The 12134-nt window shown below is 46.4% G+C and overlaps 1 protein-coding gene across 1 annotated transcript in view; it reads right to left on the reverse strand.

The window, feature by feature from the left end:
• Window positions 1-1005: 1005 nt before the first annotated feature.
• The window catches only part of PLXNA4 (plexin A4), a 442850-nt gene continuing 431721 nt past the window's right edge, over window positions 1006-12134 (reverse strand). Inside the window, exons 30-31 of the mRNA XM_009328687.1 lie at window positions 1853-2003; window positions 1006-1114 (exon numbers count right to left, since the gene is read on the reverse strand). Coding sequence (XP_009326962.1) covers window positions 1019-1114; window positions 1853-2003 — 247 coding nt within the window. The 3' untranslated portion in view covers window positions 1006-1018. The remainder of the gene's footprint in view (window positions 1115-1852; window positions 2004-12134) is intronic.

Genomic DNA, 12134 nt, shown 5'->3' on the forward strand with positions numbered 1-12134 from the left:
CAGTTGAGGAAACAAAACGGAAAGAACTAACAGCTTTAAAAAAAATCCCTCTGGTTGATTTTTGAGGCCAAGCTCCTTGCCTGGAACAAAATGAGACTTGTGGCTCTTGTTTTCCAAGCTGAGGTGGGAACGAGGGAGACGCTGTGCTGTCCATTGCCAGAAGGAACAGAACCACCACCAACAGGATACCACTGAGCAGAGAGAGCATTTTTGCTGCAGTGCTACGACCAACAGGACACAATGGGAAAGACGGAGGGGGACACAGGTCTCTTTGAAAAATAAGAATAACCATATGAAACACATGGGCAGGGGAGTGTCGGTCTCCTCCTCCCCTCTTGACCCTTCCCCTGCCCCAAGAAAGCAGCTACACCACTGTTTGCCCAGGCAGATAAAAGCCACAATGGTCCCACTCTGGAGGGAGCTGTGGCATTTTTCGGGGATCCTTGAGGTTCCTCTCCCAGTGGGTCACTATCAAGAGATAGAGTTGCAATGGCTCTGCAGAAGAGGATCTCGATTTGCTCCTGCCCTCCAGGATCCCTGCAAGCAGGCTGCCTTCCCCTTGGGGAGACTTTTAATAATACTGAGTTCATTTCCAAGTCCACTCCAGAGGCTACAGCCCTAGGAGGGCAGTTAAAGCAGCATGACAGAAGTGACCTCCCAATTTCCCATCTGCAGAGTGATGATGTGATGTTGGGGAAGGTTTGGGGGGGGGGGCATTCTGTGTGTAATAGTTTTTCTCTAGGGCAAAGGCAGAGGGGAAGCTGTGAAAAGGAGAGCTCCACCCGAATGTCTTGATGTCCCCAGAACGAAGATTCCTCCGTAGTCTTTTCTTTTAACCCCTGGGGCTTTGTTGCTTTGTCCATAGATTTTGAAAGAGAAAGAAATGAGAGAGAGAGAGGAGTGCTGTTCAGGTGACTCTGCTTACAGCCGATCAAAACTTGCACTTGGTAAAGATGATGATCTTGAGTGAGGCACGACTTGGTTTATCCCTCCCAGGGTGTCCCTGGCAGGACAGTTCTCAGCTGTCTATGCTCATGAGGGTTATGACTTGTTCAAGTTTGTAGGCAAGTTTCTGTTTCCCAGCCTGGTCATCTTGATCAAGGGCTCCAAGAATCTGGAAAAAGAGAGAGAAATAAGTTGTAGGGATTTAATTTTTTTTGCCCAAAAGGACTGAGTCCAGCATCTAACAGCAGCAGATGAGGGTCGGCTTTCCCTAAGGTGGGTCACAGGCTTAGCTTAGGTGACACAAAGCAGGTCAGTCAGCAGAGAACTAGGCAGGCAGTTTGGGATAGAGCTGACTAAATGCAGACCTCTACATTGCAACCAATCAAATGGATTCTTATCTTGGAGATCAGTTACTTGGTAGCTTTATTCATCACCTTGCCATGCCACTTGAGATGCCTTAAGATATTTCACCCGGTCTTCAACACACAGAACCATGCTGGTCACCTTTAAGTCGTGTGTCATGCTTGCCGGACCACTTGAGGGTGGTTTAGGGTATCTGAAATGGCACTGGGCACATATGCTTAAACAACTTTTGGCCACATGTCATGCAGAGCTCATGTAGGGCTCCTCTGTAACAAGCTAACATCTGACCGTCGGCTACTGCAAGCCAGCTAAATCTGATTGACCGATAATAGGAGACAAAAATAACAGGGATCCAGATGGAAGAGTACTGGGGAGACCAATAATCCCAGGCCCTCCCTTTCCAGACCCCAGGCCTTGCTTTTTGTTCCTTAAATCTATCATCCCCCTATCCAGGATGAAGATCTGTGACACATTCTGGGCCCTGGGAATGGGTGGGCTGTCCCATGGTCCTGCAGAACTGCTCTTCCCCCTCCAAGGCTCTTACCTCCTCGCTGTACTTGCCAACATAGGAGTATATCTCTGAGAGCGCACTCATAGTGTTGAACTCGTTCATATGCATGCGAGACTGCTCAGCCAAGTATGCGTTCATGTCCTGGTCACTGATTGCTGGCATTTTGGCGATGTCTGAATAGTACCTGCGAGAGAGAAATACAGGTGTTTCTCGGGGGGAGAAGTAGGGAGTCAAGAGATGAAAGCCATCAACAGTAAGGAGAAAGGACACACTTAGCACTCTCGGGCTCTTCTGGCGCATCAATGATATACCTGGTCATGCTCTTCTTTTACAGCAAGGGAGATGACTTAGCCAAAAGTGGAAATTACTCAAGCACTGTTCCTGGATACCAGACGTGTTGTATTCACTTAACCCGATTCTGAGACTGAAACGCCAAAGAGCATCCTGCAAGCTTTCTCCATGCCGTCAAAGAAGTAGGCGGAACCTATTGATGCTGGATTCCTTTGTCAGGCCTTCAAGGGCTTTGAGCCCTGCCTCCAGTCCCACAGAGAAGTCCCACTCATCTCTCTGCCCACTGAGAGCTCAGGATTTTGCTCCCACAGACAAAAAAAGCTTTGCATGCTTTCTTGCAGCGTTCACACTAGTACATCTGCATCCATTGCTAACAACATCCACCTCCCGCACTGAGTCCAGTCTATCCCAGCAACTCCTCTGATGCTCAACATCTCCCTTTTGCCCCAAATTTTAAGCTGGCCTGATGTCACAGTTTATGGCAACAGGCTTCAAAACACCCCCCATCCCCGCTCTGACTGGGGAGAATCTTCTTCCCTTAGGAGTCAGCGACATTCCCCTTGAGCTCAAGAGGACTGCGGTTTTATCTGTAAGATATGGAGCCCCCTGAACCCTTGCCCATCAGGCTTCATCAGCAGAGTAATGTCTCTTTAAGGAAGTTGCTATTTTCAATGATGTCCTTCGTCCCCCGGGTAAGGCAGGTCTTGGAGGACAAGGTTTGCGGAAGGTAATCAGTCACTGTCACTTGCAGCTGTGCTCTGCTGTCAACTGGTTAATTAGACACCATCATTTACATTTTTAATTTCTGCGATTTGACATTCTGTGCACAAGGAAAAAAAAAAAGAAAAGAAAAAAAGCCCATAGCTGCAGCAATCCACAATTTTATAATTAGGAGGCAGAGGGGACGGGGAGCCAAAAGAGCTGACAGGTGTCCTGTAAACGGCGTTGAGACACCTGCTGAGATGGAGGCTGTTTTCCACTGCAGAGAAATTGGACACTGAAGTGCTGTACGATAAGGATCCTTCAGACAGACAAGTGGGAAAAGACTCTCTATGGCAGAGCAGGACAAACAGCTGCCGAAGTCTCCTATGAAAGACAGCACAGTGCAAGAGCATCGGGAGGAAACCCCTCCACTCCAGAAGGCTCCGGTTTTGCTGCCTGGTTTTGTGCCCTGCACTCCCATCCTGATTTACTGCAATGGGTTGGTCTCAGTTGCTATCCTGGTTTTGCAGAATGGGGTTGATGTAACCCTTGGGACAGAAAGGCATAGGAGGCAGAGGTCCTTCTCCCAGCTCTGTGCATAGTTTTCCAGCCTGACTGCTTCCAGAGCTAGACTCTGGCTCATCATAAAATCTCATGCAAACCTCATTAACTTCGCTGCAACTTCCAGTATGCACAACATTACTCTCCCTGGAGTCCTAGCATCTTGTCTTCTGGGCTCAGGACCAGCCAAAAATCCTAGTCTAACTCAGTCCCATGGTCTAAATATTTCCCAGCCCCAGCACTCCAGTGATGATTGGTCTGGGCTTGGTTTTGCTTTACACTTTGCCTAACCCCCAGCCCCCAAGTGGACCTGAACAGATGTCTATAAGGGAAGGAGCCATCTGGAAACATCATGAGGACCTGTCCTGCAGAACTACCTCCAGGATAAGATGATGAGCAGGATGAATAAATAATTCTAGACCTTTTTCACTCCCAGAAAACTCAAACAAGTCTCAGCATCAACAGATGGACCAAATCAGACCAGTGCTGCATGCACTTCTGACAAGAGAAATCATCAGGGACTGGTGGCATCCATGACAATGCTATTGCAGGTTCCTCAGAGCCAAAGCACATTGCTGAGAACCAAGGAGTCTTATGGCCAAAAAACAAGGTGTGTCTTGGCACCCAGAGAAAACTACATCCATGTGCAACCAGCACAGTTCATTGACTTGTGGGGAAAAACAGCCTGCAATGCAGTGAAATTCATTGATTTGTGGTGCCTAAGAAGAGCCCATGGAGAAGAGCCCAGCTCCTCATGAATATTGCATAGGCACCCTCCTGCTGGGCGAAATGCAAACTGAAGGGGATTACATCACTGCAAAAATAAATGAGGCCGGTGGAGGAAAGCAGAGGTACTGTGTTGTATTTGCCAGTCTGGCTCTGACAAGCAGTTGAAATGCTCCTTTTCCTCCCTGGTTTGGATGGTCAACAAATGATGGCAGACAGTGGGTGCAGGGCTGGGACACTTCTAAAAAGTGAAACACAGACACACATATCATCTGCTTCTCCAAGTTTCTCCTGTCTCCCTTTCACCTGGTAGCAACACTCTCCTGGGTTGGTGACTCACAAGGGTCTGAAAGCTCCTGGGTCCCTTTCCAGCCCTGCAGAGATATTTTCCCAGCAGCATAACACTCCCATGACTCATCTGAACAACACAAAATGCTCCCTGGAGCGAAGGACAGGATGCAAGAATCTGAGTTTCAGGGCTTGGAGGCCTCTCCAGCCACGACATACTCTCAAGCTGTGATCTCAGTGTTCTGGGTTCACGGGCCATTATCCACCACCATACCAAAGTGTCCTGGTCTCCCCCGGACTCAATTCCCTGGCCATCACACACCTGAGCAGTCATTTCTCATTAAGACTGCAAACCAAGATATTGTGGAAGTGTGTTTCGTGGGGAAAATAAACGAAAAAGAAGGAAAAAAAAAACCATGTACCAATAATCAAACCTAGCCGCTAGTCCCGGGAGAAGACATATAATATCCTTCCATCAGAACTCTGCCATGGCCAAATGACTTATTTATACAGAAGTGTTTCTAATGAAGCCATCATTGCGCTATCTAAAGAAATTATGAATGTGTATATTAAAGCATCCTAGCAGGGAGATGACAACATCCCTGCTGAGTCTTTATTTACCTTCTATTTGAGCCCAGATCCTCAGAGGTACTTAGGGCCTCTCTGCCATTTGCATACCCCTAATGTCTTCAAAACCGCTGTGAAGCTGTCACCGAACCCCAGAGGTCCTTACATTTTCACTGCCGACATTTGCAAGGCTACCTGTGTGCTGCTTCCCTTCGCCCCTGCAGCTGACAGCTCTCACACCATAGCTGAACTGTGAGGCAATGCAGGGGGAGCGAGACGCTCTTTCACCATGCTGCTGCTGTGAGTACCCCAAAGCTGAGGGCCACCTGAGTCTCACCTGAGTCATGGGCAGATCATTGACTCACACTTCCATAGCCCCAGAGGCTGCATGAGCCAGCAGGAGGTTGGGAATGTAAGACTAAGCCAGATTCCCTCTGAATGAGACAGAAAGGTAGCAAAGCAGCAAGTCTAGCTTAGCCTGCCTCCAAAGGTTCAAGACTGAGAGTCCAAAGTAGAAGACGGTGACTACTTGTTCAGATGTGCACCACTCGCTGGCCTGGTGCTGCAGATTTGCTCCTTCTTCTGTACTCCATTTTTGGCTATCATCCCCAGGGGATCCTTTTCCAGCTGTTTCCAGGAGATCCTTAGATGCACATCAAAAGATCCTTTTTTACGTGCTTGAGTTTCCCCTAAATCACAGGAGGAGACTGAGTTCTTACCTCAAGGCTGCTCATTCTCCAATGTGGCAGGAAACTTGTTCGTTAGACATCAGAAGCCCTCGAGAAATTTGTGTAAATCCCTCACTCAGGCACATCAGCAAATAAAATGGAGGATGTGAGGATTACTAGACCATAGGATATGACTTCATAGCTATCACTAGCACTACTCACCCCAGCCTGGCTTGAACAGGAGAGCCCATGAGACCATCCACTGCCACTGTCGTATGGGGAAGGGTTTTGGACACACCAGTATATAGTAGTGCTCCCTCTTATTCTCCGAAAATAATTGTTCTTGTTGCTTTCCTGGGTTGTGTTTGTTTTGTTTTGGTTTGTTTTGTTTTCTTAAGGAAAGCAATAAAACAGTGACCTGGGAATACATCTTGCCCTCTGTTTGGCCAGGGGTAAATGCTCTTGCCTTCGGTACCAACCAGGAAAGGCTCCTTAGTGGAGCTGTTTCACAAGAATGACTGTGCCTGCTGCCACTCAGTAACTCATTAACTCATCAAAAGAGAAGAGAAAAGCCGTGTTGCCAGTGCTTCCTGAAATTTTCCAGCACGCCATGGTTTAGGCAGCTTAGCATGGAGCTAATTGCCTTCCAAAAGATCTTTTTGTCATGGCTGTTGTTGTGCCTTCGCTGGGTTGGGACTGCACTCATTAATAATCATTTTAGCATATGAAAAGCTTGTAACGAATCCATGTGCTGCAGACGGCAGACGCAATTACAGCAATAACATAATTAAGGTTATGCAATAGCCGGCTGTATCCAGATCACTGAAGGAGGAAAAGATGTATGAAAAGGGATATGGGGGACTGCTACAGCAGAGAAGGGTTGAAGGAAAGCTTGGGAACAACCTAGTGGCCAGCTCTTTTATGGGATGAAGTGAAGCAATGCAAGGACATGCTGTCAGTTCTTCTGTTGACATGGCATGGCAGTTTTAGTTTCCTGGGAGGCATCTGAGCTGTGAAGTTTTGCGTTTGTGCTGATTCAGCTACAGGCAGCCGCAAGACTCTGTTAGCCCAGACTGATCCTATTTTGGAGGGAGGTTCAAGGCCAGGCTGTTGGACACATATTGGACTTTGGCAATAAGAGCATGACAGCTAAACAAAAGGTACCGTCCCCAAAGTTAGCTGAAGATCTGTCAGTGCTTCCAGAGATTTGCCTTGAAGAGCTTGAGGGAACGATCCTGTCGGTGTATGTATCCCCTAGCTAGGGCAATGATTTTATTTTGCATGTGTATGGCTTTTCCTGCTGCTTTCCATCTCAGAATAAACGGTAGAGAATGGGTGGGCAGCACTGAGTCAATGGCTGAAGAGTGAATCGGTGAACAGGTAGTTTCTCTGGGAAAAGATACCGTCCAGCATCGTCTCAGTGCAGAGGATGTGCGGGTCTGAGGTTGTACTCTCTGCATATAGACACATTTTCATCTTGCCTGCCAAAAACTGCACTATGTCAGAGCAGCACGTTACTGCGATGAGAAAATACCAGGAGCTTTTTGGAGACTAGAGGTGAAGAAAGGCAAGCAAACAGTCTTCAGATACACCAAAAGCTGCAGCAAAGAGGCAGGGAATGAGCTGTACCCCATGTCCCTGGGGATGTGATGAGACGGCATGGGCTTTAATTACAGCCAGGGAGATTTTGGCTGGCCATCAGGGAAAACACTCTGATGGGAAGGACAGGGAAGCGCAGGAACGGATTGCCTGAGGAGAGCAGAGGCTCTGTTGTTGGAGGCCTTTAAGAAAGGGGTAGACAAGCATCTGTCAGGAAGGCTTTAGACAGAACTGATCCTACCCTGAGGCAGGAGCTGGTTGGGTTGACCTCCTGAGGCCCCTTCCAGCAGCAGTTTTTATCTCTACTGACAGCACCCCCCTACCTTAACCCTTGGTATGCTATATCTTGAGCCTTCTTTCTGGCAGGGAAAGGAGACACAGAAGACTGCATTTTTTAAAGTAGAGCCAGGATTTGCAGCTGTCATTTGATGCTCTCTTTTAAAGCCTTTGGAGTCACCCCAATGTTTCTGTTTAAAACCTCAATAACTTACAACGTTAGGGTGCATGCAGCTTATAATTTTAGTTTCCTGGCCTGGTGCTGAGCTGTGAAGTTTTGCGTTTGTTGATCTTGGAGGTCTCTTCCAACCTTAATGATTCTATGATTCTATGATCCTATTTTGGAGGGAGGTTCAAGGCCAGGCTGTTGGACACCTATTGGACTTTGGCAATAAGAGCATGACAGCTAAACAAAAGGTACCGTCCCCAAAGTTAGCTGAAGATCTGTCAGTGCTTCCAGAGATTTGCCTTGAAGAGCTTGAGGGAACGATCCTGTCTGTGTATGCATCCCCTAGCTAGGGCAATGATTTTATTTTGCATGTGTATGGCTTTTCCTGCTGCTTTCCATCTCAGAATAAACGGTAGAGAATGGGTGGGCAGCACTGAGTCAATGGCTGAAGAGTGAATCGGTGAACAGGTAGTTTCTCTGGGAAAAGATACCGTCCAGCATCGTCTCAGTGCAGAGGATGTGCGGGTCTGAGGTTGTACTCTCTGCATATAGACACATTTTCATCTTGCCTGCCAAAAACTGCACTATGTCAGAGCAGCACGTTACTGCGATGAGAAAATACCAGGAGCTTTTTGGAGACTAGAGGTGAAGAAAGGCAAGCAAACAGTCTTCAGATACACCAAAAGCTGCAGCAAAGAGGCAGGGAATGAGCTGTACCCCATGTCCCTGGGGATGTGATGAGACGGCATGGGCTTTAATTACAGCCAGGGAGATTTTGGCTGGCCATCAGGGAAAACACTCTGATGGGAAGGACAGGGAAGCGCAGGAACGGATTGCCTGAGGAGAGCAGAGGCTCTGTTGTTGGAGGCCTTTAAGAAAGGGGTAGACAAGCATCTGTCAGGAAGGCTTTAGACAGAACTGATCCTACCCTGAGGCAGGAGCTGGTTGGGTTGACCTCCTGAGGCCCCTTCCAGCAGCAGTTTTTATCTCTACTGACAGCACCCCCCTACCTTAACCCTTGGTATGCTATATCTTGAGCCTTCTTTCTGGCAGGGAAAGGAGACACAGAAGACTGCATTTTTTAAAGTAGAGCCAGGATTTGCAGCTGTCATTTGATGCTCTCTTTTAAAGCCTTTGGAGTCACCCCAATGTTTCTGTTTAAAACCTCAATAACTTACAACGTTAGGGTGCATGCAGCTTATAACCTTTATTGTACTAAGCTAGTCCAATTTGTCTTTCTTTCTAAAGTTAGCTGCAAAGTGGCCAACAGACATCACAAGTACTGCACTGGAAGAGACCATCTGTTGACTACAGAGTCCTGGAACCACAGGCTGACAAGTGATGTAGGTTAGATCCCGAATGGGGACAGACTATCCATTCTGCATACTCCAAACATACTCCCACAGCATTTTCTATTAAGCTTAAGACCTCGACATCTAAAGGCTTACTCCATGCAAATCATAGTTGCTCCAGGAAAAGGAAATAGGTGAGATCATGGACCCAGGACCTGGGTACCAACAGCTAGGTCAGGTAACGTTTGTACCCAGGTTAACATAATAAACTGCAGATGTTGCAATTCTGAACCCCACAGATCAGGTCACTTTAAACCTCTTTTAGTCCTGAACTTGGCAAGCCTATTTTGAATGGTCTTCATTGGAAGATTCTCAAGGTGTTAAGAATATTTGCAATGTCTCCATTGACTTTCAGCTTTTCTTTGAGGGGCTATTTTTAATGCACAATAAGCAGCCAAAAGGAGACCAAGTCCCTGCAGGGATGAGAAAAAAAGCACCAGTTCCTCTCCTTGCAGCACTGCAGGTATTTTGGGCACCAGTGTGCAATGGAAAAACTCTCTGGCTTCTGCTTTTTGTGCTCTGCCCCTTTTCAGTTTCCCACATCCCTGCCTCCGTGCCAGGCTTTGGTAGGGAAACATCGTATTGATTGTGATGCAGGCAATTAAACGGTGTTAATGAAGTTCAAACAAGTGTTATCATAAGCTTGGCAGCATGGAGAGAAATGAAAGGTCAGCCACAGCCCTTTGTCATCTTTTCAGTGTGGTGTTGAATGCTAATGAGACAGTCCCAATTAGAACAGCCTCCCCTTTGTATTGCTTGGGGATTGCATCAAATGCTCCCAAGTTCTCCAGATTTCTAGGCTCAAAGGGGACATTTGAAGTAAACTTGAAAAGATGCAGATCTGAAGCTGCTCTAATGTAAATTCAGCAAAGCCTATGGAGTTTTACTAACAGAAGTCAGATGAGAATCTGGTCTACCATTCCCATTCTTTTCCTCTTTTTTCAATAGACTCAGATAATCACAATTGAAAAGCCTCCACCTTGTTTCAGAACTACAGTCTGACTCTTCATGGCTTCAACAAAAGCCAAATAGTCTGTCCCCATTTCCTGGGTTAATTCTCCCGCCTCAGTCAGGCCTCATCTTCTGCCACAGAAAACCCAAGTTCTGGCTGCACCCAGATACTTTTTAGCCATGTGTTTTCACAGTGAAAGAGCCCTGCTTGTGTAATTTGAATGCAGAACCTGGTTTTCCCAAAAGTTGGGGTTTCTCAGTGGGTTTGTTTCAGCAGGCAGAATCCACCTCTGCTTCCAACAGCATTAAAAAAGGACTGTTGAAATCAAACTCCCAGTTGACTACCATGTGGAGGTAGACCATTGATCAGGCCAGTATCTGTAGATATTCCCTTCCCAATGTACATTCACACTCTAAAGAGGTAGAAAACTAAACTTCGAAGGACTGGAGCTATGTACTTTCACCCATGCCTTCTTCTTGTGCCAAGGTCATTCCCTGCTTTGAGTTCTGTGAGTCCTAAAGGCACACACCACACTGAGAAACCAGGAGTTGCAAAGGGAAAGCGTGGAGTAACCCAGCTCGTCTACCATTTCAACAGACCTGTTAAAAGACAGGAGCCTGTCTTTACTCCAGAGTGCCTTCAAGTATGGTTACAATCTACAACTGCCTAATTGCCCTCTTACAGATTCTTCATCAAAGAAGTTCATTTGATTTCAGGTTCTTCTGATTTACTCAACTGCTTTTTAAACTCCTCCGCTGAAAATCTTTTTATCTTATGATTCACTCTTTGAAGAAGTCTAGTGGGCTTGAAGGATGCCGTCTCCAGCTGATACTGACTACAGAAATAGCTCCAACCAGTACTGGAAGCTATTGGATTTGGAATAACTCTCTCAAACTACAGTTGCAGAATGGAGAAAAGGAATTCATTAACTCAGGGTAGAATTGAAATTACATTCTATTCATCCTTGATATGTTTTTTCTTTGATCTACCACAGCATCCAGGTGCCACTGCCTTGAGTCTGTGGAATTGACACAGAAAAATATAAGCAGGGCAGAAACTCTAACCATATTCCAAAACCCGCAGCCTCCCCTTGGGCTTCAGTTCAAGTTGTCAGACATCAGTGCAGATAACAACCCAGCACATGCTGGGCACAGAAATCCAGTGCTGTTTACTAGCAGTAGGAGGTGTTATGTACCTCGTTTGCAAACCCAGTTGTTTGGGAAGACTTCTAGGGAAATGCAGCACCTATTGCTGAAGATCTCTGGGCAATAGGATTTAGCTCCAAAAAACTGCAAAGTGAAAGCGATACTGGGGGAAAAAAAAAGGAAACTGAAGCCTTCTGTTTAACCAGGAAAAAAAGTTGTTGCATGAGGAAATACCCTGTTCTCCACCTTCGTACCTCAGTTTGTCATTCAAATGTACCATCTCCAAAGATAAAAAATCAACCAGGATCATAAGTAAAGCAAAGTATTTGTCCACAGAAACCAACCACCCACTACCTGCGAGGTTGCTAAAGCGTCACTAGAGTATGACACCTTTGGGTCACTGTTGGTGCAAACTTGGTTTCTAAATGAATCTCAAACACCTCTTTCCCCCTATCCAGGTCAATCCAGCAATCAACCTCAATACATACTAAGAAACTTGGACACAGTACCAGAAGTAGGTCATAATTAAGCAAGGTAGCTCGTAAGAGCCTTACAGGTTGCCTAGAAACGACATTTGCAGAAGTGTTTAACCACATCTAAAAATAATTGTCCAGACAAATCGGAGGCCAATGGGAGCATTATTGTAGAAAATGTCACCTCATGCCAACTAGGGGACAGAGCTCTTTGATCAGCCATGCCCCCCTTTCACAAAATGAGAGAAAACCATCCCCACCAAAGGAAATAGAGTGGTTTACAGCGCAGTGTGCCTACAGTAGCAGAGGTCTCATATAAGCTGCACGGCGTGGTATCAATTTTAGACAATGCCTATGAAGTCACCCAGACAAATCATTGCTTAAAACTGGATGGCATTGTACAGGAATGATCTGTAAGATAAACCCATCCTTGTATTTACAGAGTAGTAATCATTCTCCATCTGTGCAGTTCCCAAATCTGTCAATAACACCAGGCAAGCGTAGCATATTGGAAAACAAAGCACAGATCAACTTCTGCAAGGCTTG

This window comes from Pygoscelis adeliae, unplaced genomic scaffold, assembly GCF_000699105.1.
Source record: "Pygoscelis adeliae isolate BGI_AS28 unplaced genomic scaffold, ASM69910v1 Scaffold207, whole genome shotgun sequence".
In the NCBI taxonomy this organism is placed as follows: Eukaryota; Metazoa; Chordata; class Aves; order Sphenisciformes; family Spheniscidae; genus Pygoscelis; species Pygoscelis adeliae.